Source organism: Macrobrachium nipponense, chromosome 46 (genome assembly GCF_015104395.2).
Source record: "Macrobrachium nipponense isolate FS-2020 chromosome 46, ASM1510439v2, whole genome shotgun sequence".
Taxonomy (NCBI): Eukaryota; Metazoa; Arthropoda; class Malacostraca; order Decapoda; family Palaemonidae; genus Macrobrachium; species Macrobrachium nipponense.
The window spans coordinates 29,001,020-29,026,960 of record NC_061106.1 but is presented as its reverse complement, the minus strand read 5'-3'; the positions used below and the strand labels follow the sequence as shown (position 1 = coordinate 29,026,960).

Below are 25,941 nucleotides of genomic sequence, written 5' to 3'. Positions count from 1 at the left end.
CGCTTGCCTCTCTCTTAGTACTCGGTCCAGAGGTCTGACATTGATCCTGCGGTGCACACCCCCGATCAATCGGACAGAGGCTGGATCCCTCCCTCGCTCTTACGACCAGGGAGGCTTCCAAGGTTGGGCGAACACCAGTCTGTTCACAAAAGACTCAGATTCCACCCCACCAAGAAGTGAGTCTTCCTATTGTAAAAGGACCGAGGTTTGTATGCCGTGTCGGAAACAAATGACAATTTGTCCAAAATGCATTTTTCCTTTAACTATACAAACCTGAGGTCCTTTTACCCATAGCCCCCCCAACCTCATGCCACCCCTCACTCGCAGTTTTGCTTGGGCCAAAAGCAAAAAGTGATTTGTTTACCTCCCAGTCGCGCTGCGCGCGCCTGTCCGGACAAGCAGTAACTACCGAACCCCTTGTTCGAAAGCTTACGACCCTCCTCCAGCTGCGCTAGTACCTTCCTATTGTAAAAGGACCTCAGGTTTGTATAGTAGGAAAAAAATGCAATTTTGGACAAATTGGTCATATTTGTGGGCGTATAGGTGCCAAGTTTTGGTTAATGGCACTGATATTATTGGTGCGTTAATGGTGCCTCTATTAGGTAAGTTATGGCGCCATAACTTTATCAGTACCTTATGGTTCCGATAACCGAAACTTGGCCCGTTATGGTACCATAACAGGGACTGCCTGTAAATGGTTTTTGTCTAAAGAGTATGTATAAGAAACATTCAGTTTGTTCCGACACGGCATACAAACCTTCGGTCCCTTTTACATAGGAAGGTACTAGCGGCAGCCTGGATAGGTCGTAAGCTTTCGAACAAGGGGCGGTTCGGTAGTTAAACTGCTTGTCCGACAGGCGCGCGCGCGCAGCTGACGGGAGGTAAACAAACCACTTTTGCTTTCGCGCCTCACAGCGAGTGGACGTGTGTGTTCGACGCTCTCTGCCCGCTTCTCGTCGTTTTGGCTTTCCCTTGAGTATATGGTTGTGTTGTGTTAAGTAATCATTGTAAAGTACAATCATTTCCTCTCTTTTTCATCAAATTGTGATTAATCTGATCAATTATGGAGTCTCCAACGCCCCCGCTACCTCCGGAGATTGTGCCCGGGTACCGAAGGGCGTAAATGCGGTAAGTTCCGCTCCTTTCCAGAAATTGATCCCCATATTTTGTGCGCTCGGTGTCGGGGCCGCGAATGTACCCGAGCCGAGCCCTGTGAAGTTTGTATGTCTTGGTCGGAGGCGCAGTGGGGCTTGTACGAAGGTAGGAAGAAGCGAAGGCCTGCAAAGGAGTCGTCGGAAAGCTCTCCCGCGACTCCTTTGGTTACGGAAACTTCGTCTTCTTTCCTGCCGCCCGCTCAGCTCCCACGTTTGGCGCCTTCCCCTTCGGGGGGGGTTTCTAGGTCCTTCTCCTCACCCGATCTGTCGAGTGTGGAGGAGGGCGCGAGATACCCCGCCGACGTTGAGTTGTATTCTGGGTCCGCCTCTATCCATTCGTCTACATCGCACGGACGGGTAGAGGATCCTGCTAATCACCCGACCTTTGCTTCCTCAGGTGCTGTTGCCGCGAAGGACGACCTCGGACAGGTGTGGGCATCGTTGGGTCTGCAGGGCGTGCCGAGTGTCCAGGGGCTGCTCTACCAAATCGCTGGCTGTGTGGCGGTCACGCATGCTACGGTGACGACCACTACCACGACCCTGTCAACGCCTGGCTATGCTTCACCTCATCACCTGGTGTACACCCCGCACGTGGTCTCTGTTACACCAACTACATTGGTGCAGGGTCCAAGGGCCAATCGCCGCGTACCAACGGGGGAGTGTGATGCCGCCGCCTGGGTTTGCCGTGCTGCCTCGACCGGACTTCGTGTGCCCGAAGAGCTTGCCCCTGGACCTCCCACCAGTACCTAGGATGTCTGTGCCGCTGGTCCGTCCACCTGGTCTGCCTGTACAGCCTGCCGTACCTGCCCAGCCGCTGTTTACGGACGTGATGTTGCCGACCACTGCTGCCGTTCCTGTATCTGTTCCTGCCGTCTCCACTGCTGTTCCTGTGATGCCTGCACCTGCTGACGTTCCTGTTCGTGGCGCCGCTGCTCCCGATGCCGATCTGTTCAGATAGGTGCGTCCGGGCCCTGTTGCTTCGGCAACAGCAGCCCCGGCTCCGCCCTGGATGACAGATCTGACATCGGTCCTGAGGAAGCTGACGAAGAAGAAGAAGAAGAGGAGGAAGGTGTCGTCGTCGTCTTCATCGTCTTCTTCGTCGTCGTTGTCGTCTGCCGCCTCTTCCCCTTCATCTTCTAAGGCTCCACAGCCTAAGAAGAAGAAGGTCGCCTCCTCCCCCCCTAAGAAGTCTCCTTCGGGAGCTTCTAAGGGCCCGTCTCGCTCCGGTGAGACGGGGGGTTCTTCCGCTGGTCACCCTGCTCCTTCGGGGGCAGGACCCGTCTCTTCTTCCGCAAGGAAGAAGACTACGGGGACCAGAGGGGTGCCGGCTAACACCGGCACTACCTCGCCTGCTGTTAGTGGTTCGACCACGGCAGCAGGATCCGTCTCGGCCTCTCGTTCGCGAGAGGTACCGAGTGTACGGTCGCCTACCAGCAACCGTGCAGCTAGGAACCAGACCTCTGAGCCAGCTCAGCGTCAGGTTCACGGCACGGAGCGGAAGACTGGTGACAGCCGCTCACGCGACTCTCACCAGACCAGCTCTCGCTCTCGCGGCGATCAGCTGGCTACCCGGGCTGACGTGACGGTCCACGACCGGCCACGGGCTGAGGCTGGGAAGAGGTCCCCCCGTTCGCCGGCACCAGCCACGGCTGGTACCAGCGACGTGACGCGCCGTGAGGATACGCACCGGTCTCACCGTGACAGTGGAGCTCGCCGGTCGCCTGACCGTCACTCTCACAGAGAGCGATCGGGTACGGCAACCAGCACCAGCTCTTCTGACACACGAGACTGGGGCCGCTGTCCTCAGTCCAGCCGTTCTCCACAGCGAGACGGCTCGACCAGGCCTGCAGCTCGATCGCCACCGCGGGTTGACGATCGCCTGCAGTCCTCCAAGCCCACTGGTTCTGCCAGCGAGCGAGGAGGGAGCGTCAGGTCTGCCTCTCCCATACCTTCAACCTCCTCGGGTTACACCGGGAGGAGCGAGGTAGTGAGCCCCGGTGCGTACCAGGCACGGTTCTCGGACCGGCCAGGTCGTATGCACAAGTGGCTGGAGGAGACCGAGAGGGTCTGTCGCTGTTCCCCCCCCCCCCCACCCCCTCGAGGGGAGGGTCTCGGGAGCTGCTCCTGTTCGAGGGACTGGATGGTTCCTACTCCACAGGATGCAGTCACTCCTGAGATTCAGAGGAACTTTGCCGAGGTAATTGCGCTGATTCGTCAGCACAACGACCTCGGGGAGGATCGCCGCTCCCACCATCCGAGCCCACGTCCCGGCTCGAGTCGTTCTGGGGCCCGAAGAGGGAACTCAGACCGACGGTGGGTTTGCCGCGTTCTGAGCTTGCCGACTCAGTGCTGGACCAGGTAGAATCTCTTGTCTCCGGGCAAGACGGTTCTCTCAAGTCTGGCAGGTCGAGCAAGCTGCTTCCACCTCCTCTGCTGCGACAGCGGCGTTTTTACGTGCCATCTGAGGACCCGATGCCGCCCAAACAGGTGAACCCAGAGTAGTACCAGGCTAACGCCGGGTGTGTCTCTGCAGCAGCTCCTGTCCGAGAACCTATGGTTCTCGCAGCAAGAGGCACTCGGCCCTGGAATCCACTGCCAATGGCAGCTTTCCAGGCCGTCTCCTGGATAGATCTGTGGTCCCTCACAGTATCTAAGGTCGCAGCCAACTCCGGGGAATTTCTCCCGAAGATGACTCGGCCTTTAGGAGACTTTGCAGTCTGGGGGAAGAGCCATCTCCTTCCTTGCCCACCAGACGGTAAACCTGTGGGCCAACCTGGTTCTCCGACGTAGGGACGCTGTCCTTACTCGAGTTTCCAGGGGGCTGGGCTGGGCATGAAGCGGCATTGGGACTCCGCAGCGGACCTTTACGGAGTTCCACGTCTCTCTTCCCAGGAGAGATGGTGGACGCTGCGGTGGACAGACGGCGCACTGACGACAGTGACCATCTGGTTCACCAGGCAGTTTCGAAGGCTTTCTGGGCAGCCTCGAACTGCGGCCAAGCCAAAGAGCTCGGCTAGCGCTTCCACGGTGGCTAAGACGGTAGTCGCGTCGAAGCCCCGTGGAAAGACTCTGTCTTCTTCGACTTCTGCAAAGGGGAGCCGTAACCAGCCCTCCTCCCAGCCCTCCTTTTCCCTCCCGAGGAGGCTCTGGGAAGAAGTCGAAGAAAGGGGGGAAACGCTAGGACGGGCGTTCCCCCTCACCTGCTGCCGGAAGTGGGGGGGTGCCTGGCCAGCCATTGGGCAACTTGGCAGCGCTACGGCGCCGAGACCTGGATTGTAGATGTCCTTCGGGAGGGATATCTATTACCCTTCGAATCTCGGCCACCCCTCACCTCCAACCCGGTCCAACAGCAGTCGTACGTTCCAGGGTCATCGAAGGACGTAGCATTGAGACAGGAGATCAAGACCATGCTGAGCAAGAGAGCTGTAGAAATCGTCACGGATCAGTCACCGGGCTTTTACAGTCGACTCTTCCTGGTGGAAAAGTCTACGGGAGGCTGGCGCCCGGTGATAGATCTCTCTCCCTGAATCGTTTTGTTCGCCAGACCCGGTTCACGATGGAGACGGCACGTTCCGTGCTCGACTCCATCAGGGAGAACGATTTCATGCTTTCAGTGGACTTGAAGGATGCGATTTCCAAATACCCATTCATCAGTCCTCCAGAAAGTACCTCCGCTTCATCCTCGACGGGACGGTGTACCAATTCAGGGCACTTTGTTTCGGTCTCTCAACCACCCCACAGGTGTACTCTGGTGTCTGCTTGGGCCCATTCGCACGGGATACGTCTGATGAGGTATCTCGACGATTGGTTAGTCCTGGCGAGCTCCCGCTCGCAGTTGCTACAGGACAGGGATCGACTACTCGAGTTCTGTCGCGATCTGGGGATCGTTGTGAACTTCGAGAAGTCCGATCTCGAGCCCAAGCAGAGGATGAAGTACCTGGGTATGCTGATCGACACGGTAGCAGGGGGAGTCTTCCCCGCAGACTCGCGGATCAGCAGATTCAGGGAGGCAGCCAACCAGTTCCTGTCTCGGCAGGAACAGGTAGCTCAGCGATGGCAAGTCGTGATCGGACACCTGTCGTCACTCGAGAAGTTAGTCCCTCACGGGCGTCTTCACCTGCGGTCTCTTCAGTGGAGACTAAAGGAGAGTTGGTCACAGGCGACAGATCCCCCAAGCTTTCCAGTGTCACTGACACCGGAGGTGAGGCAGGACCTAGCCTGGTGGCTGGACGACAGGAACCTCTTAAGAGGAGTGCCTCTGCGCACTCCCCCCCCAGACATGCAGCTGCTCTCAGACGCATCGACCGAGGGATGGGGCGCACACCTGGAGGAGTTGCTGACTTCAGGAGTGTGGGACGAGAACGACAAGCACCTTCACATCAATGTACTGGAACTCAAGGCAGCGTTTCTCGCTCTCCAAGAGTTCCAGGACCGCTTGATGGGACACTCAGTGGTGTTGATGTGCGACAACACCACGATAGTGGCCTACGTCAACAAACAGGGGGGCCTAGTGTCTCTCCCGTTGTACCAGTTGACTCGGCAGGTGCATTGAGTGGGCCGAGGCACACTCAATAGAGCTGTCGGCACGCTACATTCCAGGGAAGAGGAATGTAGTAGCAGACATGCTCAGCTGTCGGGATCAGGTGATAGGGACCGAGTGGTCTCTACACCAGGACGTGGCGGAAAGGCTCTTCGACCTGTGGGGGCGACCAGTCGTGGATCTGTTCGCCACCCGGCACAACAGAAAGCTTCAGGTTTTCTTCTCAGCCGTGCCGGACCCATGGGCAGCTGCAGAGGACGCTCTTCAACACCCGTGGGACAACCTCTTCGCCTATGCCTTTCCCCCGTTCAGCCTGATTCGCAAGGTGATCAGTCAAGCACTGGTCACCCCGAATCTCAGGATGATCCTGGTGGCTCCCAAATGGCCACAGGCCATTTGGTATCCGGACCTGCTGGCTCTTCTCGCAGGAGAACCGAGGGAGATTCCCCCTTGGCACAACCTTCTCGCCCAGCCACATGTCGAGCGGTACCACCAAGCAGTCCAGTCCCTACGACTTCACGGCTGGCTGTTATCCACCATCTCTTGCGAACGAGAGGCTTTTCTCGTAGCGCAGCAACAGAGATGGCTGGAAACGTCCCGTCAGTCCTCTGCAGCTGTGTACCAGGGGAAGTGGGCCGTCTTCTGCGGTTGGTGTCGTAGACGGGGTCTATCTCCTCTCAGAGCCACTCTTCAGCAGGTAGCGGATTTCCTCGTGTTTCTTCGCCGAGAGAAGCTCCTCTCAGTCCCCACAGTCAAAGGATACAGAGCCGCCCTGGCTCTCATCCTGAACTGAGGGGAGGGGTTGGACATCTCGAACTCGTTCGAGATCTCCTTGCTTATGAGGAGCTTCGAAAGGTCTTGCCCACCCAGGGAACTCAGGCCCCCTGCGTGGATGTGACTCTCGTCCTTAGGAGTTTTGAACTCGAACACCCTTCGAGCCACTCCGAGAGTCGTCAGGACAGGGGGGATCTGACCCTCAAGAACCCTCTTCTTGCTGGCCCTGGCATCGGCGAGAGAGTAGGGGAACTTCATGGTCTTTCCTATGATGTACGACACTCCAGGGGATGGGGATCTGTGATGCTCGATTTCGTCCCAAACTTCGTTGCAAAGACTCAGAAACCGTCGGTCCCTGAGGACAGGTTCGAGTCTTTCACGATTCCCTCCCTAATGGACTTCACCGATAATGATGCGGATGAGATGCTGCTTTTGTCCTGTGAGGGCGCTACGGCGCTATCTGAAGAAAACTCGACACCTCAGGCCTGAGTGTCGACGCCTCTTCGTTAGCACCGGGGTAACCAAGAAAGAAGTATCCAAGAACACTCTTTCATTCTGGCTGCGTGAGGTCATCAGGAGGGCGTATGAGGCTGATGGTAGTGACGACATCCGTACGTCCCGTCCGAGAGCTCACGAAGTCAGAAGTATTGGCCCTCGTTGGCGTTTCGTAAGAACTTTTCCGTGGCGCAGGTCCTGAAGGCAGGTGTCTGGTCTAACCAGACTACCTTCACCTCCTTCTACCTATTCGGGATATTGCCCACAGGTCCTTGGATACCTTTTCCTTGGGACCCGTGGTGGCTGCTCAACAAGTTGTGTAGCTAACCAGACCCTCGCAGGCTGAAACAGCATCGAGTCCTGGTGTGACTGTGATGGACGGATGTGTGAGTGAGTGAGTGACTGGCTCCCTCTTCCCATCTTTTCCTCCTCCTCTACCTGTGGGCAGAGGGCCACGGTCGTCACTACGCTGGATGAGGACGAGATGCGGGTGAGCTATATGACAGAGCGCCATCCTATCCCTTTCACTAGGGATAGGAGCAGAATATCCACCACTTCCTCCTACAAGGGGGGGGGGGGGGGGGGGAATAGAAGTGGATGCCTACAAGAGTCAAACCCATGACTTTATATTTGCTCCTGTACAGGACAAGTTCTTACATTGCTGGTACGAAGAGAATACGCTTGCCTCTCTCTTAGTACTCGGTCCAGAGGTCTGACCATTGATCCTGCGGTGCACACCCCGATCAATCGACAGAGGCTTTGGATCCCTCCCTCGCTCTTACGACCAGGGAGACTTCTAAGGTTGGGCGAACACCAGTCTGTTCACAAAAGACTCAGATTCCTCCCACCCTAAGAAGTGAGTCTTCCTATTGTAAAAGGACCGAAGGTTTGTATGCCGGTCGGAACAAATGACAATTTGTCCAAAAATTGCATTTTTCCTAACTATACAAACCTGAGGTCCTTTTACACATAGCCCCACCTCATGCCACCCCTCACTCTGCAGTTTTTGCTTGGGCCAAAAGCAAAAGTGATTTGTTTACCTCCCAGTCGCGCGCGCGCGCCTGTCGGACAAGCAGTTAACTACCGAACCCCTTGTTCGAAAGCGTACGACCTATCCAGCTGCCGCTAGTACCTTCCTATTGTAAAAGGACCTCAGGTTTGTATAGTTAGGAAAAATGCAATTTTGGACAAATTGTCATATTGTGTAAGTGTATACAGATTAAAGGATTACATATTACTGATGAACTTTTTAGATGTCAAACATTCTAACTACAGGGTCACTGACTTGATAAATATTCTTAGCATAATTTGGATTTATGATCTCTACATACATTGCTTTTCATTTCGAATTTGTGTAGATGTGTATCCTGAGTAGCTGTATGGAATCTTTTACACTTATGTGTTCACAAGAAATGATTCCCCATATGGTAAACAATTCTGATGTGTGCAATATGGTAAACAATTTTGATGTGTGCAATCCCGTGATCTAAGACTGTTGTGGAGTTGTGTTGTGAAAACAGAATAAAAAAGGTGGTGCGATTGCAATGGTTACTACAATTGTTGGCTACATTAATCAGATGTCTTGAACCAAGGAAAACTTACTTTACTTATCAAAAGATCTGAAGTTGACATCTTAGATGTCTCTTAAGTTACATATCAAAACTTATCAAAAGGTCTAAAGTCAGCATTTAAATAAAAGCTCCAAAAATTTATGTTAGATAAAACAAACATTAGGCAGGCTAACACAAATAAAGAGAAGAAATACCTTTTTCATCTTCATACATAAGAATACACTAAATAACACTAGTCATTGTGAATACCACAGAAATCACATAGTATTGAAAGTAAAAGGTACAAGTTACCAAGTACTAATGCAAACTGTTTTATAGTAAACTCATCATTCATATCAAGTTTTTACTATGGTCAGATGGTAAACAGCTTTATTTTTCTGATGAGGTTAAGATGGAGAAATATTTACAGGCAACTGATAGAACTAGATATCTCTAGTAATACAAGTACAAACTGCTCAACACTTGATTTTTTCTATTTTATAGTACCAGGTGTACTCATTAATATGAATATGAATCTTTATGGATATTCCTATGCTAGACAGCCAAATCCTAGCATAAAAACTTTGTCTGCAATACGAACCCCTAACATTGCGAACATCCCGATACACACAAATTCTGAAAGACTAAAACATTACCACGTTCCCAGAAAATGTGTAACTAGATAAAATCAAAGATACATAAAATATTAATATCATAATATAAATGTTTTCAAAATATCTTCAATATAACAAATGTTAAGTGCCTCAGCAGCGTGGTTTTTATGGTGTTAGCGTCCCACCTCGGTTGGCGCGGGTTCAATTCTCAGCCATTCCATTGAGGAGTGAGAGATGTGTATTTCTGGTGATAGAAGTTCACTCTCGACGTGGTTCAGAAGTCATGTAAAGCCGTTGGTCCCGTTGCTGAATAACCACTGGTTCCATGCAACGTAAAAACACCATACAAAGAAAAAAAAAATGTAGCTGGTCTCTCTCTCCCTGGAGGGTAATATCTCTTTGGGAGACGGACCAGTATTACACATAGCACAGCCGATGATGAAGCAGAGGAAAAGGCATGTGGTACATCTACTGCAAATATTTGCATCTTTCCCAAAAAGTCAACACACAAATCATGAAGGGCCGTCTAAAAACATTGATGGCCTGGATAAATATGAAACAAACCACAGGCTTGGTTAAAAAAAAAGGTGGCTTAGGGCGAGGAGAGCAAAACGAAAGTCAACTCTCCAAGGTGGTTAAAGAAAGACTGGTGCTTCACGACATTCCAAGCCCGGTGGTTGACCAGCATCCACCTTGTATATGCATAAGTTGCCAGATGTCACAGATTCCTTGCTTTACAATCTGTGATTGTTTATTAACTGGTTTCCAGCTGGTGCTAGAAGATTATCCTATTGTTAAGACCTCAGGTTTGTTAGCTATGACAAATAAAAATTGAATAAAAATTTGTCATTTTGTATACTTTTCACTTGAAATTATATTTGTGTGAGCATCTTTGAATATTGTTGTGCTTAGTGACTTATTTTGATATTTTTACGATAGATTCTACAAATTATTGGTGCATATAGTTTTGCTTTTTGAATTTTCTACAAATTATTGGGGCATATAGTTTTACTTTTCTATTTTATAGATCTAAGTTAATCGTATAATTCAGTGAGGAATAGAATACTATTAGATTTATGAAAAAGTTTCTATTTTTTTATGCAATTTAGAAAATCATTTCCTTAATATATACTTTTGTTTTTTGTTGCAGACTATAATTGAGTTAGCAGAAAGAGATGGCTTTGATCCCCAGTGGTTTTGCTCCACATGTCTGGTGCGACGACCTATACGCTCAAAGCATTGCTCAGTATGCAACAGATGTATTGCTAAATTTGACCACCATTGCCCATGGGTTGGCAATTGCATAGGTAATATTGATATTTCATTCCACAAATCCATATCTTATAGTGCTAATTTTGTGTGCCAATGAAACATTTTTGGACAAAAATTTGTGAAGGAAGTTCCACTCATGATAATAAAGTACTGCACATGCACAGCAGAGCCATCATTCCCAACAGTCAAATCAGCATCATTTGTTATTTGTCTGTCTCGCCATTAGGTCAGCCTCTGGACTGCTCCAGCAGTGCAGCAGATGACTCATTTTTCTTTTTACTTTGCCTTTATTATTATTTTATTTTACATTATATTTATATTTGTGAGTTTTGTTTCATTCATTTTCTCATATCTAGTACACCTAATTCCAGTTGTTCTTAGTGTATTCCAACTGTTCCATTTCATTAAGTTGGTAGTGCCTATTACCATGAGGCCAAAGCACTGATGAGTGTGTTAGGATATTCATTTAGCTGTGCAGGTTATGTAGGTGAATGTATGATTTTGGTGTCTTCGGAAACCATCTGTTTTGAGCTATCATGGTAGTTGTTGCTCTTTTTAAGCAGTAGATTTCACCTTGCTAACTGTAGATACTGGTATCTTTTTGGTTTTCCTTACATGTAATTTTGAGAAGTGATTTAAGTTGCCCCCCCCCCCACACACACACACACACACACACACACACATCTTGCTCTGCTTTGTAAGTAATGGTTAAGTGTTAGTCTTTATGCTTTTGTACTCAAGTAGTGTTTCAGTTTGTGGTTGTTTTCTATGCATATAACATTTTTAACAAAGTGGAGCTGTATATTATGGAAACCATGAGTTTATTGATGTATAAACTATTGCAAAAAGATCTAAAATAAAAAAAAATATGTACTATTATCAATGTGCTTATCCTATATAAGCCTAATGAAGCTAAGCATTCAAAATGCTTTCCCAGTGACACTTTGAGAAATACCTTATTTCTAACTTTTCTTGAAATTTATCTTACATTCAGCAATGTTCGTACTATTGGCTACTAACCCAAAAAACTTTATAACCATCACCGGCTCAGACTTTGAGTATCGATCTATTATTTTGTTGATGTTGATTAGGGCAAGGCTGGTGTGTGGTTAAATCAACATAGGCCTACTTACAAGAATGCATTCCCCTTTCTTTGTTACCAGATATAGTAAAAACTTAACACCATTGAAAAGTTTTGTTGTCCAAAAACTGTAAAGGAAAGTAGAGAATTTATTATTGGAGGTGCAATTAGAGATGTGTTATTCTATGGTGTGCCAATTTTACGCTGAACTGGGTAGCAATAATGGAGGATAATTTGTGATAAGAGAAGTTTAACCTAATTGATTATCTGATGCAATTTTCAATGAGCATTAATTTACGACAGGGTAGGGTATATTATTTAATGTTAAAATGTGTATATTAAAGTACTGAATTTCGTCAATTAATCAAGTGAAAAGAAAGTTTAGGCCTAGTCCTATAATGATATGATTCGAGACAATGGGATTGCTGTTACGTATTTCTCCCTCTCTCTCTTTGCATTTGTTTGTTTTCCTGTCATCTCTCATGAACATTTTTTTTTATTTTCTCTCGTGTCTCTTTTGAGCATTTGTTATACTCTCTCATGTCCTTCCTCTACCATTTTTCTCTTCTGCCTGTGTAAAGTACATCACACACACTGTTGCTATGATCAATTATCAATGAATGTTCATTTTTCTAGGACAGATGAGTCAAAAAAAAAAGAGTACACTGACCACATTTTAGATATGTATATTGTTCAAATTTTGGTAAAAATACTCTTGATTTATTATGTAAAGTTTAGTGTTTTTCTTCAAATATAATGATTCTTGTTCTCCTTAAGGGATTTTGACAGAGGAAAAATCTATTTCTGGGCGAGAGACCTGTGCCGCCCAGTGAAATGCTCCTTATAGCATCATTTCTAAGGTATAAAACTGCTATATATACCAGAGAAAAAAGTTGCATGGAATGCCGGGCATATGCCTAGCTCGCTCACCCATATAGGGTGTCGGTATAGTAACTGGGGCGTGAAAAACCACTCTCAGAGGTCTCTTACCAATTAGTTATCTCCTCTCCCAACATCCCCGTTACTACGAGGTGCCGTTCTACATCCACTACTGCCCGCCACCCCTCTACCACCCATGCGTACCTAAACATTCCTCATAGCATCCCAAGCTTGGACCAGTCTAGGGTGAGGAAAAACAAGGGTGGGTTCACTGGGCGGCACAGGTCTCTCGCCCAGAAATAGATTTTTCCTCTGTCAAAATCCCTGTTTTCTGGGCTCAACCTGTGCCGCTCCGTGAAATAGTAACAGAGAATTGGTCCGATAGCTTGTAATTAGTTACCTGAAAAGGAATAGAATAAAAACTAGGATACATAAAGAAGGAACTTTAATACCGTATCAATATATAATCTAATTACAAACTGACATAAAAGTAATCAGTTATCAAAAAACTTATTCAGGAAAAAACATTTCCAAAAGAAAATAAAGGTGTCTACTAGTAACCTTTATACAAGACAAATATACATACTATACTGGTACTCAAAAGGAGGGGTCCAAGAATTTCTTGAAAACCATCAAAAGATATCACAATATCTTACTACTATGCAATTACATCCAATAAACTAAATGTTGAGTACAGAACAGGTTAATTACAATACAGGTGAGTACCAAATCTAATTTAATTACAGGTGAGTAACAAGGCTAAGGCAGGACAATAAATGAGGCAGGTAGGGGAGAAAGAAAGGTAAGGAATACTAATGAATTAACTTCTTAACATGGTTCTGATACATCAGGAGGAACTACATTTCCTGCTGCCACTGTTGCAAATTTTAGGGCTTCCAAGGATTTTAAGTAATGGCGTTTAAATACTAATGGTGATTTCCAACCTGTATACTTTTTTAAATCTTCAAACAAAAATTCATATGGTGAAAATAATTAACTGACGTGGCTACTGCTCGAATATCATGAGCATGTGGAATTGATTCTGGATTAGCTTGTTTGATAAAATAAAGAATCTGCTGTCTAATCCCTTTTAAGGAAATGTTTCCCTCAATTTTCTCTAATAAATAAAGGGCCTGAAGACTTATTAGAAGTTCTGTTCAGATAAGCTTTCAAGTGTTAACTGGACATAAGGAGGATCCTGTGGAAGTGGGACAATCCTCCACGGTGACCATCGGTTCTGTGGATCCTCATTCTTTGCTAAAAATCTCTTGTCTGGAAAGATTTGTACTTCCCCAGATGCGAGAAAAACAATATGATTCGGTTCTCTAGATAATGCTGAAAGCTCAGATATTCTGGCTCCAGATGCTAAACTACCAAAAATAAAGTTTTTCTAAACAGTGTTATGTATGAACATGAATCATTATTGGTTTCAGAGGCCAGTTTAAGAACATCATTTAAAAACAAAAACCAGGAAACTGTGTGGGAGCGGGTTACTGGTTTTAGTCTGGCGCAAGCTTTTGGAATTGATGAAAAAATATGAATCTGTAAGATTAATATTAAACCCAATCTGAAATATCTTCTTCAAGGCAGATTTAATTGTTGTAATTGTATTAGCTGCTAATCCCGTTCAAACAGGGTCCTAAAAAGGTAACTGCTAGGTTCCGAGTCATTGCTTCTAACCTTAGAATCTTTTAAGAACTTTGCCAGTTTTCTTACAGCTGAATCATATTGACGAAGGGTTGAGTCTCTTTTATCTGACTCTAGAAACAAGGTATTTAGAGGATCAATGTTAGCATCTCTTTGTGCTGCAAATTTCATAAAGTCCATAAAGTTAGGCACTCCGAATTCTTGAGGAAGCTAACACATGCGAGTTTGTACTACCTGTGCAACTTGGATCTGGGATCCGCCGAGGGAGGAGTCCTAGTTCTACCATCAGAGGAAACCAATTGCTCTTGGGCCAATTGGGGGCTACCAGAGCTATCTGACCTTTGAAAGTCCTGAGTTTGTCTAGTACTTTCATTAACATGTTTATCGGAGGGAACAGATAAATTCTTTGCCAAGTGTTCCAATCTATGGACATGGCGTCCGTGCATAGGCCAGAGGGGTCCAGGTTGGGAGCAACATAACATTTTAGTTTGTTGTTGGATTCCGTGGTGAATAGGTCCACCTGAAGGTTCGGAATCTGTTGACAAATCCAATTGAATGAATCTTTGTCCAATGACCATTCCGACTCCAGCGGAGTTGTCCTTGAAAGTGCGTCTGCTACCACATTTCTCATCCTGCCAGGTGTACAGCTGACAGGTGCCATTGGTTTCTTGTTGCAATCGTAAAGATTGCTATCATCACATGATTTATGTGACATGATTTGGATCCCCCTCTGTTTAAGCAATGGACGATTACTTCGTTGTCCAGAATTAATCTGATGTGTTGCTTCTTTGCCGGGGCTAGTTTCTTCAGAGTTAAGAATACTGCCATTGGCTTCCAATATGTTGATGTGGAGTTGACGCAATGTTACTGACCACAAAACCTTGGACTTTTTCGTTTTGGGAGTAACCTCCCCAACCGCTTAGAGAGGCGTCTGTGTGTATTACCAACGCTGGTGGTGGAAATCGTAGGGGAATCGATTTTGCCAGATTCTTGGCCTTGGTCCAAGGGAGCAATCTTTTCTTTAGTATTTGTGGGATTAGAGATATTTTGTCTCGTTTCCTCTTGTTCGCCTTGGATCGCCATACCCGATTTATATCTTTTTCAGTTTTGCCTTTAGTAGTGTGTCTGTTACTGATGCAAACTGAAGTGAGCCTAGAATTCTTTCTTGTCTTCTCCTGGACGTTAATTTGTCCTTGAGAAATTTTTTTGTTTTCTTTGTTTATTTCTTTCCTTTTTGTTGAGGGAAGAGATAGTCTGTGTGTGATTAGGTTCCATTGCAGTCCCAACCATTGGAAACATGCTGCTGGAGTAAGACGGGACTTCTTGAGGTTTATTTTGAAACCTAAGTGTTCCAAAAATTTTATGACTTGTTTGTCGCCTTTACGCAATCTCTACATTGCTGGCCCATATAAGCCAATCGTCTAGATAGGCCCACTAACTGTATTCCTTGAGTTCTCAGCTCTTGGACTACTGTCTCTGCCAGCTTCGTAAATATCCTGGGCGCTATACTGAGTCCGAATGGCATCACTTTGAATGAGTATGCCCTTCTGCCTAGTTTGAATCTAGAAAGGGACGAAAATGCCTTGCTATCGGAACATGATAGTAAGCGTCTGTAAGATCTATAGAGGTGGTGACGGCCCCACGGGGAAAGTAGTCCGCACCTGCGAGATAGTCAACATATGGAACTTGTCGCATCGAATGTAAGTATTCAGATGTGACAAATCTAGAATCACCCTTCTTTGTTCTGAGTCTTTCTTTAGGCACGCTGAACAAGTCGTCCTTGAAATTTCAAAGATCTTACTCTTCTTTTATTGCATTCTTTTGCAAAAGATCTTTGGTGTATAGGTCTAGTTCTGCCGATGGAGCTGATGAAAACTGGTTAGTGGAGGGGCCCTTTTATCCAACTCCACCGCCAAGACCCTTGGATACTATGCTGAAAGCCCACTTGCTGAACCTCCACCGGCTCCGAAATTTGTATAGTCTTCCCCCACCCTACCTGAGATGTCTCAATGGTTTGAAGAGGGTCTGTTTCCTCGTCTACTCCTGTATCCTCTGCCTCTTGTTGAAGTCCTCCACCTCTATTATGAAAGTTACCTCTGGCTCTACTACCTCTGGCTACCTATTGTACCCATGGAAACACTCCTTGTGTCTCAAAGGAGGGGTTAAAAAACCGCCGGAGAAGGAGCTTGATGTTGAGGAGGCTGAGTCATCCAAACGTATTGTTGTTGTTGGGGTTGGGATTTAGACGTAGACGGCTGAGTCCCTTGAGGTACAGGAATCGTCGTCTGAACGACAGCGGGGTTGTGGAGTCTGTATGATTGGAAGTTCCTAAACCTCTTCCTGCCTCTTGTCTGATTTCCTGATTGTTCATATTTCCGTTTTGGCATCAGGCCCCTTTCCCCCAACGAACTTTGAGACTTTGATTGACCCTAGCAGCCTCACCTAAGACACTGTTAACAATGTCTTCCGGGAATAAGTTCTGGGCCCCAAATTGAGGCTTTAATCAGTTTATTTGGCTCATGCCTTATTGTAGCTTCTGAAAGCACATGCTTTCTGCAATTACGGCGTGCTACTACAGCAAAGTCATAGGCATCACTTTGAAGTGTGAGGAGGAGAGACTTGGTAAGGATCTTGAACAATGACTCGTCTTGGTATACCAGCGAAGCCATTTCTGCCATTGTAGCGGAGTTGATTGATCTACTTAACCGAGTACGTGCCTCATACTCGATTCTGACCAAGGATTCTGGAGTCTCGGAAGTTTGTCACTGAAACTGTGTAGAGGCACAGTCAATGTTCAGTTTCCCTGTGGTGAAAGTTGCTGGGCGTCAACCCAGCATTCATGATCTCCTGGAAAAATAAAAAGTAGAGAAGTCAAACTCCGTCTCTCTTAGTTGTGGCATGGGCTTGTCCTCCATAGCTGCCTGAAGAGCCAGATCAACTACTTTTGTAGTACAAAAAGGTGTCGGTGTTTGACCTTCTACTACAAAACATTGTGTAAGAACTCTTATGGGGGGACAACATTGTGTTCACACACTCCCATTCGTTCAATGTCCGGACCCATGCGGACTGAGCCTGTTCCTTAGGATAGATCATCGTCCTCCTTAGGAATCTTATCTAGTCTTACTAGCGCTTCCTCTGTCAGTCGAGCATATCCTGGGAAGGGAAACTGCAATCCCGGCGGGTAGAATTCAAAGTCCTCTACCGGCCGAGTTTCCACATCCTTCTATGGTTAACATGCCACCACGAATGGTGCATGTAAAGCCAATCGCCACGGATTGCTCTTTACGACCAAAGCCGGAAGTTTGGAAGCGTCTGGCAACACAAACTGTTGTTGTTGTGGCAGTCCGGTTCTCAGGAGATTTTCTAACATGTTCTCTGGTTTTGCAGTCTCTGAGCAAAAGTGTCCATAGACTGCAACCGATCCGAGATGGTTCCAATCTGAGATTGGACCATACTTCCCATCTTCTCCATTAAAAGATTAGAGAAGGCAACCGGATCAAAGGAAGGTTCTGAAGCCTTAGATTTGGAGCTCCTTGATCTCGACCCGTGATGTAGGGGAGTAGCTGCTACCGGAATCTCCGAAGACTTAGATGCATTTAATGACTTGGTAAGTCTCGGTAACCTAGATGGTTTACTTGGGCTTAGATAAGGCCTTCCTCAAGTGTTTGACTTTTGGTATTACTGAGCCTGGTTTGTCCCCAACCAGGGTCTTTGCAGTAAACCCTTGAAAAGAAGCATGAGAAGATGTTAAAGATGGTGCAGGGCTAAGAACAGGAATCTTAGACGCACACTACTTGCCCCACTTACCTCCCTACCTTGATCGCTGGCATCTAGAACCATTGGTTCTATGTCAAGGCTGATGGCCGCCACGTCTTCTAACACTTCTTCCCCTAGTCCCTCAAGATCTTCAGGCAAGGACTGCGTGTCTTCCCTTATCTTGGCAATAATGGGTGCAGCCACTTCCTTGGGAACTGCCGCTGACATCTTGGCATTTGGGTAGAGGAGGGTGCATAACTCCTCTGATAGGATATAGGTTTCTTAGCCTTAACGTTACGGCCAAATCCGCCAACCCAGATCTTGAGGGTCGAAAGAGATGTGTTCTTGACAGCCTGTGGGGTCTGAAAAATAAGTACTAATTAGGATTATCACTTTCTTAAAACTAAAGAGAATAATTTGTTCACTTCTTAAACATCATATCTCATAATTAGTAATGAAATATCTAAGTGCGTACTCACCGAGTCCGAGGTTATATCGGCAAAAAGCCCATAACAGATCTCACACGCATCCGGATGCCAGACGATGAGGTCATCGACCTGTACGGCGCAGGGTGCATGGGACCTGCAAACCTCATGTCCGCACCTTTGCTGAAGGACAGCTGCGCAAGCTGTCATCTAACAACGCACCACCTGTAAGGTAAATTGATACATAAGTATTCAATTTGTTATATAAACTACCGGAAGCCCGATTATTATCGTAATCTTAAATTATAACATATATAGTAAAAATAGACTTCTGTATACTAAATCTTAACATATACAGCTCGGTCATTTAGTCTATGAATCTTTTTATTCTGTTGAAAATTATGGCGGATCTAACTTCGTATTTATCCGCCTGCTCCGGGAAACTAAATCCACTTAAGGAAAAAATATTCTCCAATGATTGTATCGCTACCAATGGTAGACGTATACTGTACCAAAAAGGTGATTGAGCGGCGGATATCGGTTAACGGTAGTCTGTCCGCCTGCTCCGAAATTTCGTGCATAGTAAACAATAGAATATAATTTTGTAGGCTAACGTCTGTACGCCTCTTCCGGGATCGACCGACAAAATTCTATTTGTGTGTAATCTACGTTATCAGAACAGGGTGAGATACCTGAATCTGATCAATACACTAAAATATTAGTGTGTAGAACTATTCCGGTTGTAACGGAATCAAAATAATGCGGCGGAAACCCGAAAGGGAGACTGAGTGTACGCATAAGTTGCTCTATCCGGTGCGTTCGGAAGCCAATCGAAACCAGCTAGAAAAGCGTCACTGTCCTAACTCATGGTATGACCATATCGCTACATATTCCGTCGCTCCCGATATAGACTATAACTAAAGCCTAAAAGTAACCTGAATCGTGTGATAAAAGGTATCTCCCCGAAGGGGTACTAGGCGGGAGCGGCAGAGCGAACTGGTTCGTCGCGATCAAGTGGACCATATGACCGGTCAGGTGGGACACCCTACCGATGATAAAGATCCAATTGAAACCACGAGATATGTAGCTTACAAAACAAATAAATGACCAAAATAAAGTGGGAATAATAGATAATTAGGTAATAATGGCACACAACGAATACAACATAATATTAAGCTAGACAAAAAATTAAGCCCGAGCGAGAATAGCCTAGGTCTCCAACATCGGGTGAGATACCGATATGGTCAGGTAGGCTATATCACTCTTAATAATATCTCTACGAAATCGGGTGGTTGCCGATTTAAGATGCAAAGATAAATTACGCTCAAAAGTTGTCAAACCAAGGGAAACTCCCTAAAGTAGGATATGACTCGAACATGTAATGCTCGGACCGTAGCCCAGTGTATGCCAAATCACTAAATATCTAAAACCCACGTAAACATCGTATAAAAATTATACAAAATATAAAAAGTGCATTTATTTCCATATGTCTAGGACAAAAAATGATTGCCATTAGTATGAGGAACTAATGGTCAATCAACAGTAAACAAAAGCTCGTGAAGTAGCGACATCAAAATGGCCGACTGGGTCGGATCTACGATCCTTGATCAAGATCATATTCTCGTAGGAAATACCTATGATAAAGAGAACGCAACTTCAGTGCATAGCACAATCAATAGTAGTACTCAACTTAGTAGTGGAAGCTTCTAGGAGGTCCGACATTATGAAAATCAAGCACAAAAAAATCAACAAACGAAAAACAGTAGTACTTCGTACGATGCTATTGAAAGGAATGTTTAGGTACGCATGGGTGGTAGAGGGGTGGCGGGCAGTAGTGGGATGTAGAACGGCACCTCGTAGTAACGGGGGATGTTGGGAGAGGAGATAACTAATTGGTAAGAGACCTCTGAGAGTGGTTTTTCACGCCCCAGTTACTATACCGACACCCTATATGGGTGAGCGAGCTAGGCATATGCCCGGCATTCCATGCAACTTTTTTCTCTGGTATATATAGCAGTTTTATACCTTAGAAATGATGCTATAAGGAGCATTTCACGGAGCGGCACAGGTTGAGCCCAGAAAAGTAAGTATTAGAACTGTTAACTTTCATATACGTACATACAAAAAATGTTGGATAAATGGAGTCCAAGCTCTCACTCATTAGATCTATGGAACATATGTGAGGTGTATTCATATGTGATTGTCATTTGAATAAACAGCTGCTAAATAGCAGAATTTCACTCAATTATTGTTAAAATAATTTTTATGAATATTTGCAGGAGCAAACAATCTGAAGTACTTCATTGGATATCTATTGATGCTGTGTGGCATGTGCTGCTTTGTGTTACAAGGATGCTTTTACTACTGGAATGGGGAATGTGGTGTTTATTTCTTGAAACAAGGCATTTGGTCAAGTAAGTTTTCTATTGATTTAAAACAAGCTTTACAAAAATTATAGTCTTTTTGGTAATGTTATATGTTTTTAAGGACTTTGAGTTACCAAATTAACCTCGTCAGAATTATAGCTGCAAATGGAAATAGTATACGTATACGATTGGAGTAATTCAGAGATGTATAGTCATTTGAAACAGTTATGAACTAAGGCAAAGGATAGCAGTAAACAGAATTCATATTTTCCTTGTTAGGTTTAGGTTCAGTTGGTACATGTGAGCCATGGTTGGCTTGGGTTGGAGCAAATGCAGCTCTTCATGCAGCATGGGTAGCTACACTACTCGGTTGCCAACTCTACCAGGTTAGTATGAGAAGTATTTGCTTTAATACAAAATAGGTAAAAAAACAGCTGTATGTTAGTTTCATTAAAAGTAAATGGGTCAGTACTGAAGATTCATCTTCCTATCAGACTTCAAGTAGTGGGTATTAATTGTACTCTAGAGTATATATTTGAAAATTTACGAGCTTCATTATGTATATAGTTACAAAAATCTATTTGTATGAAAAATTATTCATAGACCAAAATAGTGGGTGAATTTAGCGGGAAAGATGTTCATTTCACTTCAATAGTCCATAAATAACTTATGAAAACTGTAGTAACTCAGCGCAGGACAGAGGGGGATTAGTATGCCTTGAGACTTGATGGGGAATGTATTGCCTCTCTGTATCCCGACATCTTTTTATTTATTTGCTCATAAATATACCCAGGGATTGCTGTTGGTTTTAGTTTTTATCTTTTATGATAGTGTGTCAGTGCAATTGTAATTTTGCAAAGAAAAGTGCATAGAAATATTTAAAAAATCATTTAATATACTTCACAAAATGTTACTGCATTTCCCCATCTCAGTAAATCTTGTTAATATTTTACAACAAATATAGTGGGAATTTGTTAGTGATTTTAGTTCTTATCTGTTATGATAATGTGTGAACAGTAATTATAATTTTACAAAATAAAATACTAGAAATTATAAAAAAAGAGGCATTAGTACTTTGTAAAATTACCATATTTTGACAAGTGTCTTAGAAAAGAGGCACCACACAGGGTTGTACTAAATGTAGTCACTTTCAACTTCCCGTAGAAGGTACAGAAACAATTTTAGAATATTTTTTTCTTACACCATGTGCATTTGCATATCTCCTCTTTCTGTTGAAGTTACAGATTAGTCCATCACCCGTGATTTTTTTTTAATTGGCTAACCTTAAAGTTTACCAATCTGGGGTTGTGCTTAATATATATTTAACCCAGCTGTTAAGGGTTAAGAATGATTGTATAACATTTTTTAATTTATAAAGATATGGGAGGGCATACTAGATGCAATTGATTTACTATTCTATATACAGATTTTCTATATGAGTTAAGTACTATATGCTGCAATGTATATATAATATTTTCTTGTTTTCTATATTACCAGGTTCTAATTCTTGGCATGACAACGAACGAGAGAATGAACTGTTATAGATATAAGCACTTCCAGGTAAAGTGAATCATATATGTTGCTTTTCTTTAACATATTAAACTGTCATTGAAGGAACTTTTAACTAACCATATTTGTTGGCATAAAAGAGATCTGTCATGTGCTCTCAACACAGCCTCCAACAATCTTGAATGGTTATTATCTACATTTGATTGTCTTATCCTATCATTGTTCCATATATAGACAGTTCTGACTTCACAGCGCTTGGCTCACAGTGCTGTTACCTTGATTTCACGGCACTGTACCAGTTTTACGGTGCTGTAAGTGTCATTTATTCCCATTATTATTATCATGATGTTCTGGTTTATGCCATTGTTCGAGTTACGGCACGCCCCCTGGTACAGAACCCCTACCGTAAACCAGAGACTGCTGTATTTGACTTGTTTGTAGGCAGTTACAAAACTAATTTGTTGTAGTTATATTTAAAACTTAAAACACATTAGTTAAAACATTAGTAATGTACAAAGAGACAGAGATAGTAGGATAAGAGATGTTCAGTTTGGTAAAATTGCTAATTCAAGTAGCCTAACATGTTTAGCATGACATAATGATAGCCTAAGTTTTAGCCAAGCATTCCACTTAACCCTTAAACACCGAGCCGGTATTTCCGAAAGTGTCTCCCGTATGCCGGCGGGGTTTGGGAATGAGCGCCGAAGCGGAAAAAAGTTTTTTTTCAAAAAATCACAGCACGCTTAGTTTTCAAGATTAAGAGTTCATTTTTTGCTCCTTTTTTTGTCATTGCCTGAAGTTTAGTATGCAACCATCAGAAATGAAAAATATATCATTATTTTATATAAAGATTGGAATATATGACAGCGCAATAAAAAATGTCATATATGTAACTGTATACAAATCGCACTGTGAGCAAAATAGTTAAAGCTAATGAGTATATTTTTTTTTTTGTATTGTACGCTAAATTGCAATGATTTTGTTTTATAACAAATTGTAAAATGATCAAAGCAACACAGGCAAAATATTATCACAATATGATGCATGAATTCGTAACGCGCGGACGTAAAAAAAAAAATAAAAGTTTGTTTTAAAAAATTCACCATAAATCGAAATATTGTGCTAGAGACTTCCCGTTTGTTGAAAATGAAGGTTATTAATTGAATATTACTATACTGTAAGTGTTGTAGCTTACAATTGCAGTTTTTGACCATTTCGGTCGAGTTAAAGTTGACTGAAGGTCGAATTTTTTCTATTAATCATGATTCATATGAAAATATTTCAAAAGTGATAAAAGCTACAACCATGAAATATTTTTTGTTGTATTCTACATGAAATTGCACACACTTTCATATATAAAACTTTATGTAACGGTTAATATGAAACGGTGCAGACATTATGACAATCTGACGAAATAATTTTTTATTTTTTCGGCAGAGTTACCACGCAGACGTAAGGAAAAAGTTTTTTTTTTTAAATTCACTATAAATCAAAATATTGTGCTAGAGACTTCCAATTTGTTGCAAAATGAAGGTAAATGATTGAATATTACTAGAATGTCAGAGTTTTAGCTTACAATTGCGTTTTCGACCATTTCGGTCGAGTCAAAGTTGACCGAAGGTTGAAATTTTGGTACTTATCGTTATTTATATGAAAATATTTCAAAACTGATAAAAGGTACTACCATGGATTGTTTTTTTTTGTATTCTACATGAAATTGCACACATTTTCATATATAAAACTTTATGTAACAGCTAATCTAAAACGGTGCAAACATTACGACAATCTGACAAAAGAATTTCAGATTTTTTCGGCAGAGTTACCGCGCGGACATAAGGAAAAAGCTTTTTTTTTAAATTCACCATAAATCGAGATATTGTGCTAGAGACTTCCAATTTATTGCAAAATGAAGGTAAATGATTGAATATTACTAGAATGTAAGAGTTTTAGCTTACAATTGCGTTTTTCTACCTTTTCGGTCAAGTCAAAGTTGACCGAAGGTTGAAATTTTGGCACCTTATCGTTATTTATATGAAAATATTTTCAAAACTTATAAAAGCTACAACCATGGGTTGTTTTTTGTTGTATTCTACATGAAATTGCACACATTTTCAAATATAAAACTTTATGTAACGGCTAATACAAAATGGTGCAAACGTTACAACAATCTGGCGAAAGAATTTCAGATTTTTTCAGCAGTTACCGTGCGGACGTAAGGAAAAGGTTTTTTCAAAAATTTACCATAAATCGAAATATTATGCTAGAGACTTCCAATTTGTTGCAAAATGAAGGTAAATGATTGAATATTACTAGAATGTAAGAGTTTTTGCTTACAATTGCGTTTTTCGACCATTTTGGTCAAGTCAAAGTTGACCGAAGGTTGAAATTTTGGCACTTATCGTGATTTACGTATATGAAAATATTTCAAAACTGATAAAAGCTACAACCATGGGTTGTTTATTGTTGTATTCTAAATGAAATTACACACATTTTCATATATAAAACTTTATTTAACGGCTAACATAAAACGGTGCAAACCTTACGACAATCGGACGAAAACATTTCTGATTTTTTCGGAAGAGTTACTGCGCGGACATAAGGAAAAAGTTTTTTCAAAAATTCACCATAAATCAAAATATTGTGCTAGAGACTGCCAATTTGTTGCAAAATGAAGGTAAATGATTGAATATTACTAGAATGTAAGAGTTTTAGCTTACAATTGCGTTTTTCAACCATTTCAGTCGAAGTTGACCGAAGGTTGAAATTTTGGCACTTATCGTGATTTATACGAAAATATTTCAAAAGTGATAAAAGCTACAACCATGGGTTGTTTTTTGTTGTATTCTACGTGAAATTGCGCACATTTTCATAAATAAAACTCTATGTAACGGCTAATATAAAATGATGCAAACATTACGACAATCTGATGAAATAATTTCTGAGATGTGTCACTGATGCTTTTTAGTGCGAGAAGAAAGAAATTCGCGCATGTGTGCCTGGGTAACGCTTGTAAACAAAACAACAGCTTGATCCATGAACTCCCAGCATCCCTCAAGGCGCGTGATTCAAAATTTTTTTGCCAAGTAGACCTATAACTATTTTCCCCTGAATATTTAAAAAAAAATTTTAGCGTTGACGTATTTTATGTCAATTAAGCACCTGACGGCCAATTTTCGTCGACATAAAATACGTCCAATAGGCATTTAGGGGTTAATGCCAACATGCATCAAATATCTTTAATTAATAGACTGAATATTATATGGGTAACCAAGTTGTGTGAGTGAGAGAAACAAGAATGAACCAAACACTTTTTTTTTTAAGTTTGCTAGTATGATTGTGAATGTTTAGGTAACTATTTTGCTGCAAGAGGATTTTTTTATATATCATAAAACAAAAATAACATTAACATTAGGGTGTATCTGTCATATGCTTGAAATTAGTGTGTTCTTCAAGTCCAAGTACCAATGATATATTTTGACTGAACAAATTTTTTGTAGCAATACTAATTGGAGTAACAATAATGCTATATATAATAGGCCAAAAATGACAATGCCATATATAAATAGTAATACACACAGAGAAAGAAAGACAAGAAATGGTAGGCTAGGCATATACTAGTCAGTGTTTTAGGTAAACACCATAATCATAATCCAGAAAAAGGTATATTTTTGCAAATGGCACCCCCTAATATGAATAAAAATACAGACCTCACAGTTTCTTTTCCTTCACAGTAATATATGAATACTTGAAGGTATATAGTATAGGGAAGGACTTTGAAGATTAAGGAAAAGATAGACATTTTTATAATTTTTTAAAAATATGCTCTGAAAATTAGGATGCACTTTATATGCTAGTGCATATTTTTATGCAGGTAAACAC

General features: G+C 43.3%; 2 protein-coding genes and 1 pseudogene across 2 annotated transcripts in view; 2 read left to right on the top strand and 1 right to left on the bottom strand.

The window, feature by feature from the left end:
* LOC135214522 (palmitoyltransferase ZDHHC17-like) overlaps window positions 1–22,122 on the top strand; it is a gene marked incomplete at its 5' end in the record, with an annotated part of 64,929 nt that extends 42,807 nt beyond the window's left edge. The window contains 4 exon segments of the mRNA XM_064248895.1: window positions 10,278–10,434; window positions 20,467–20,601; window positions 20,833–20,939; window positions 22,051–22,122. Coding sequence (XP_064104965.1) covers window positions 10,278–10,434; window positions 20,467–20,601; window positions 20,833–20,939; window positions 22,051–22,122 — 471 coding nt within the window.
* The window catches only part of LOC135214842 (cingulin-like), a 478,670-nt gene that overhangs the window by 257,504 nt on the left and 195,225 nt on the right, over window positions 1–25,941 (top strand). The gene's annotated exons all lie outside the window — the stretch shown is intronic.
* LOC135214843 (palmitoyltransferase ZDHHC17-like) overlaps window positions 1–25,941 on the bottom strand; it is a 208,078-nt pseudogene that overhangs the window by 123,451 nt on the left and 58,686 nt on the right.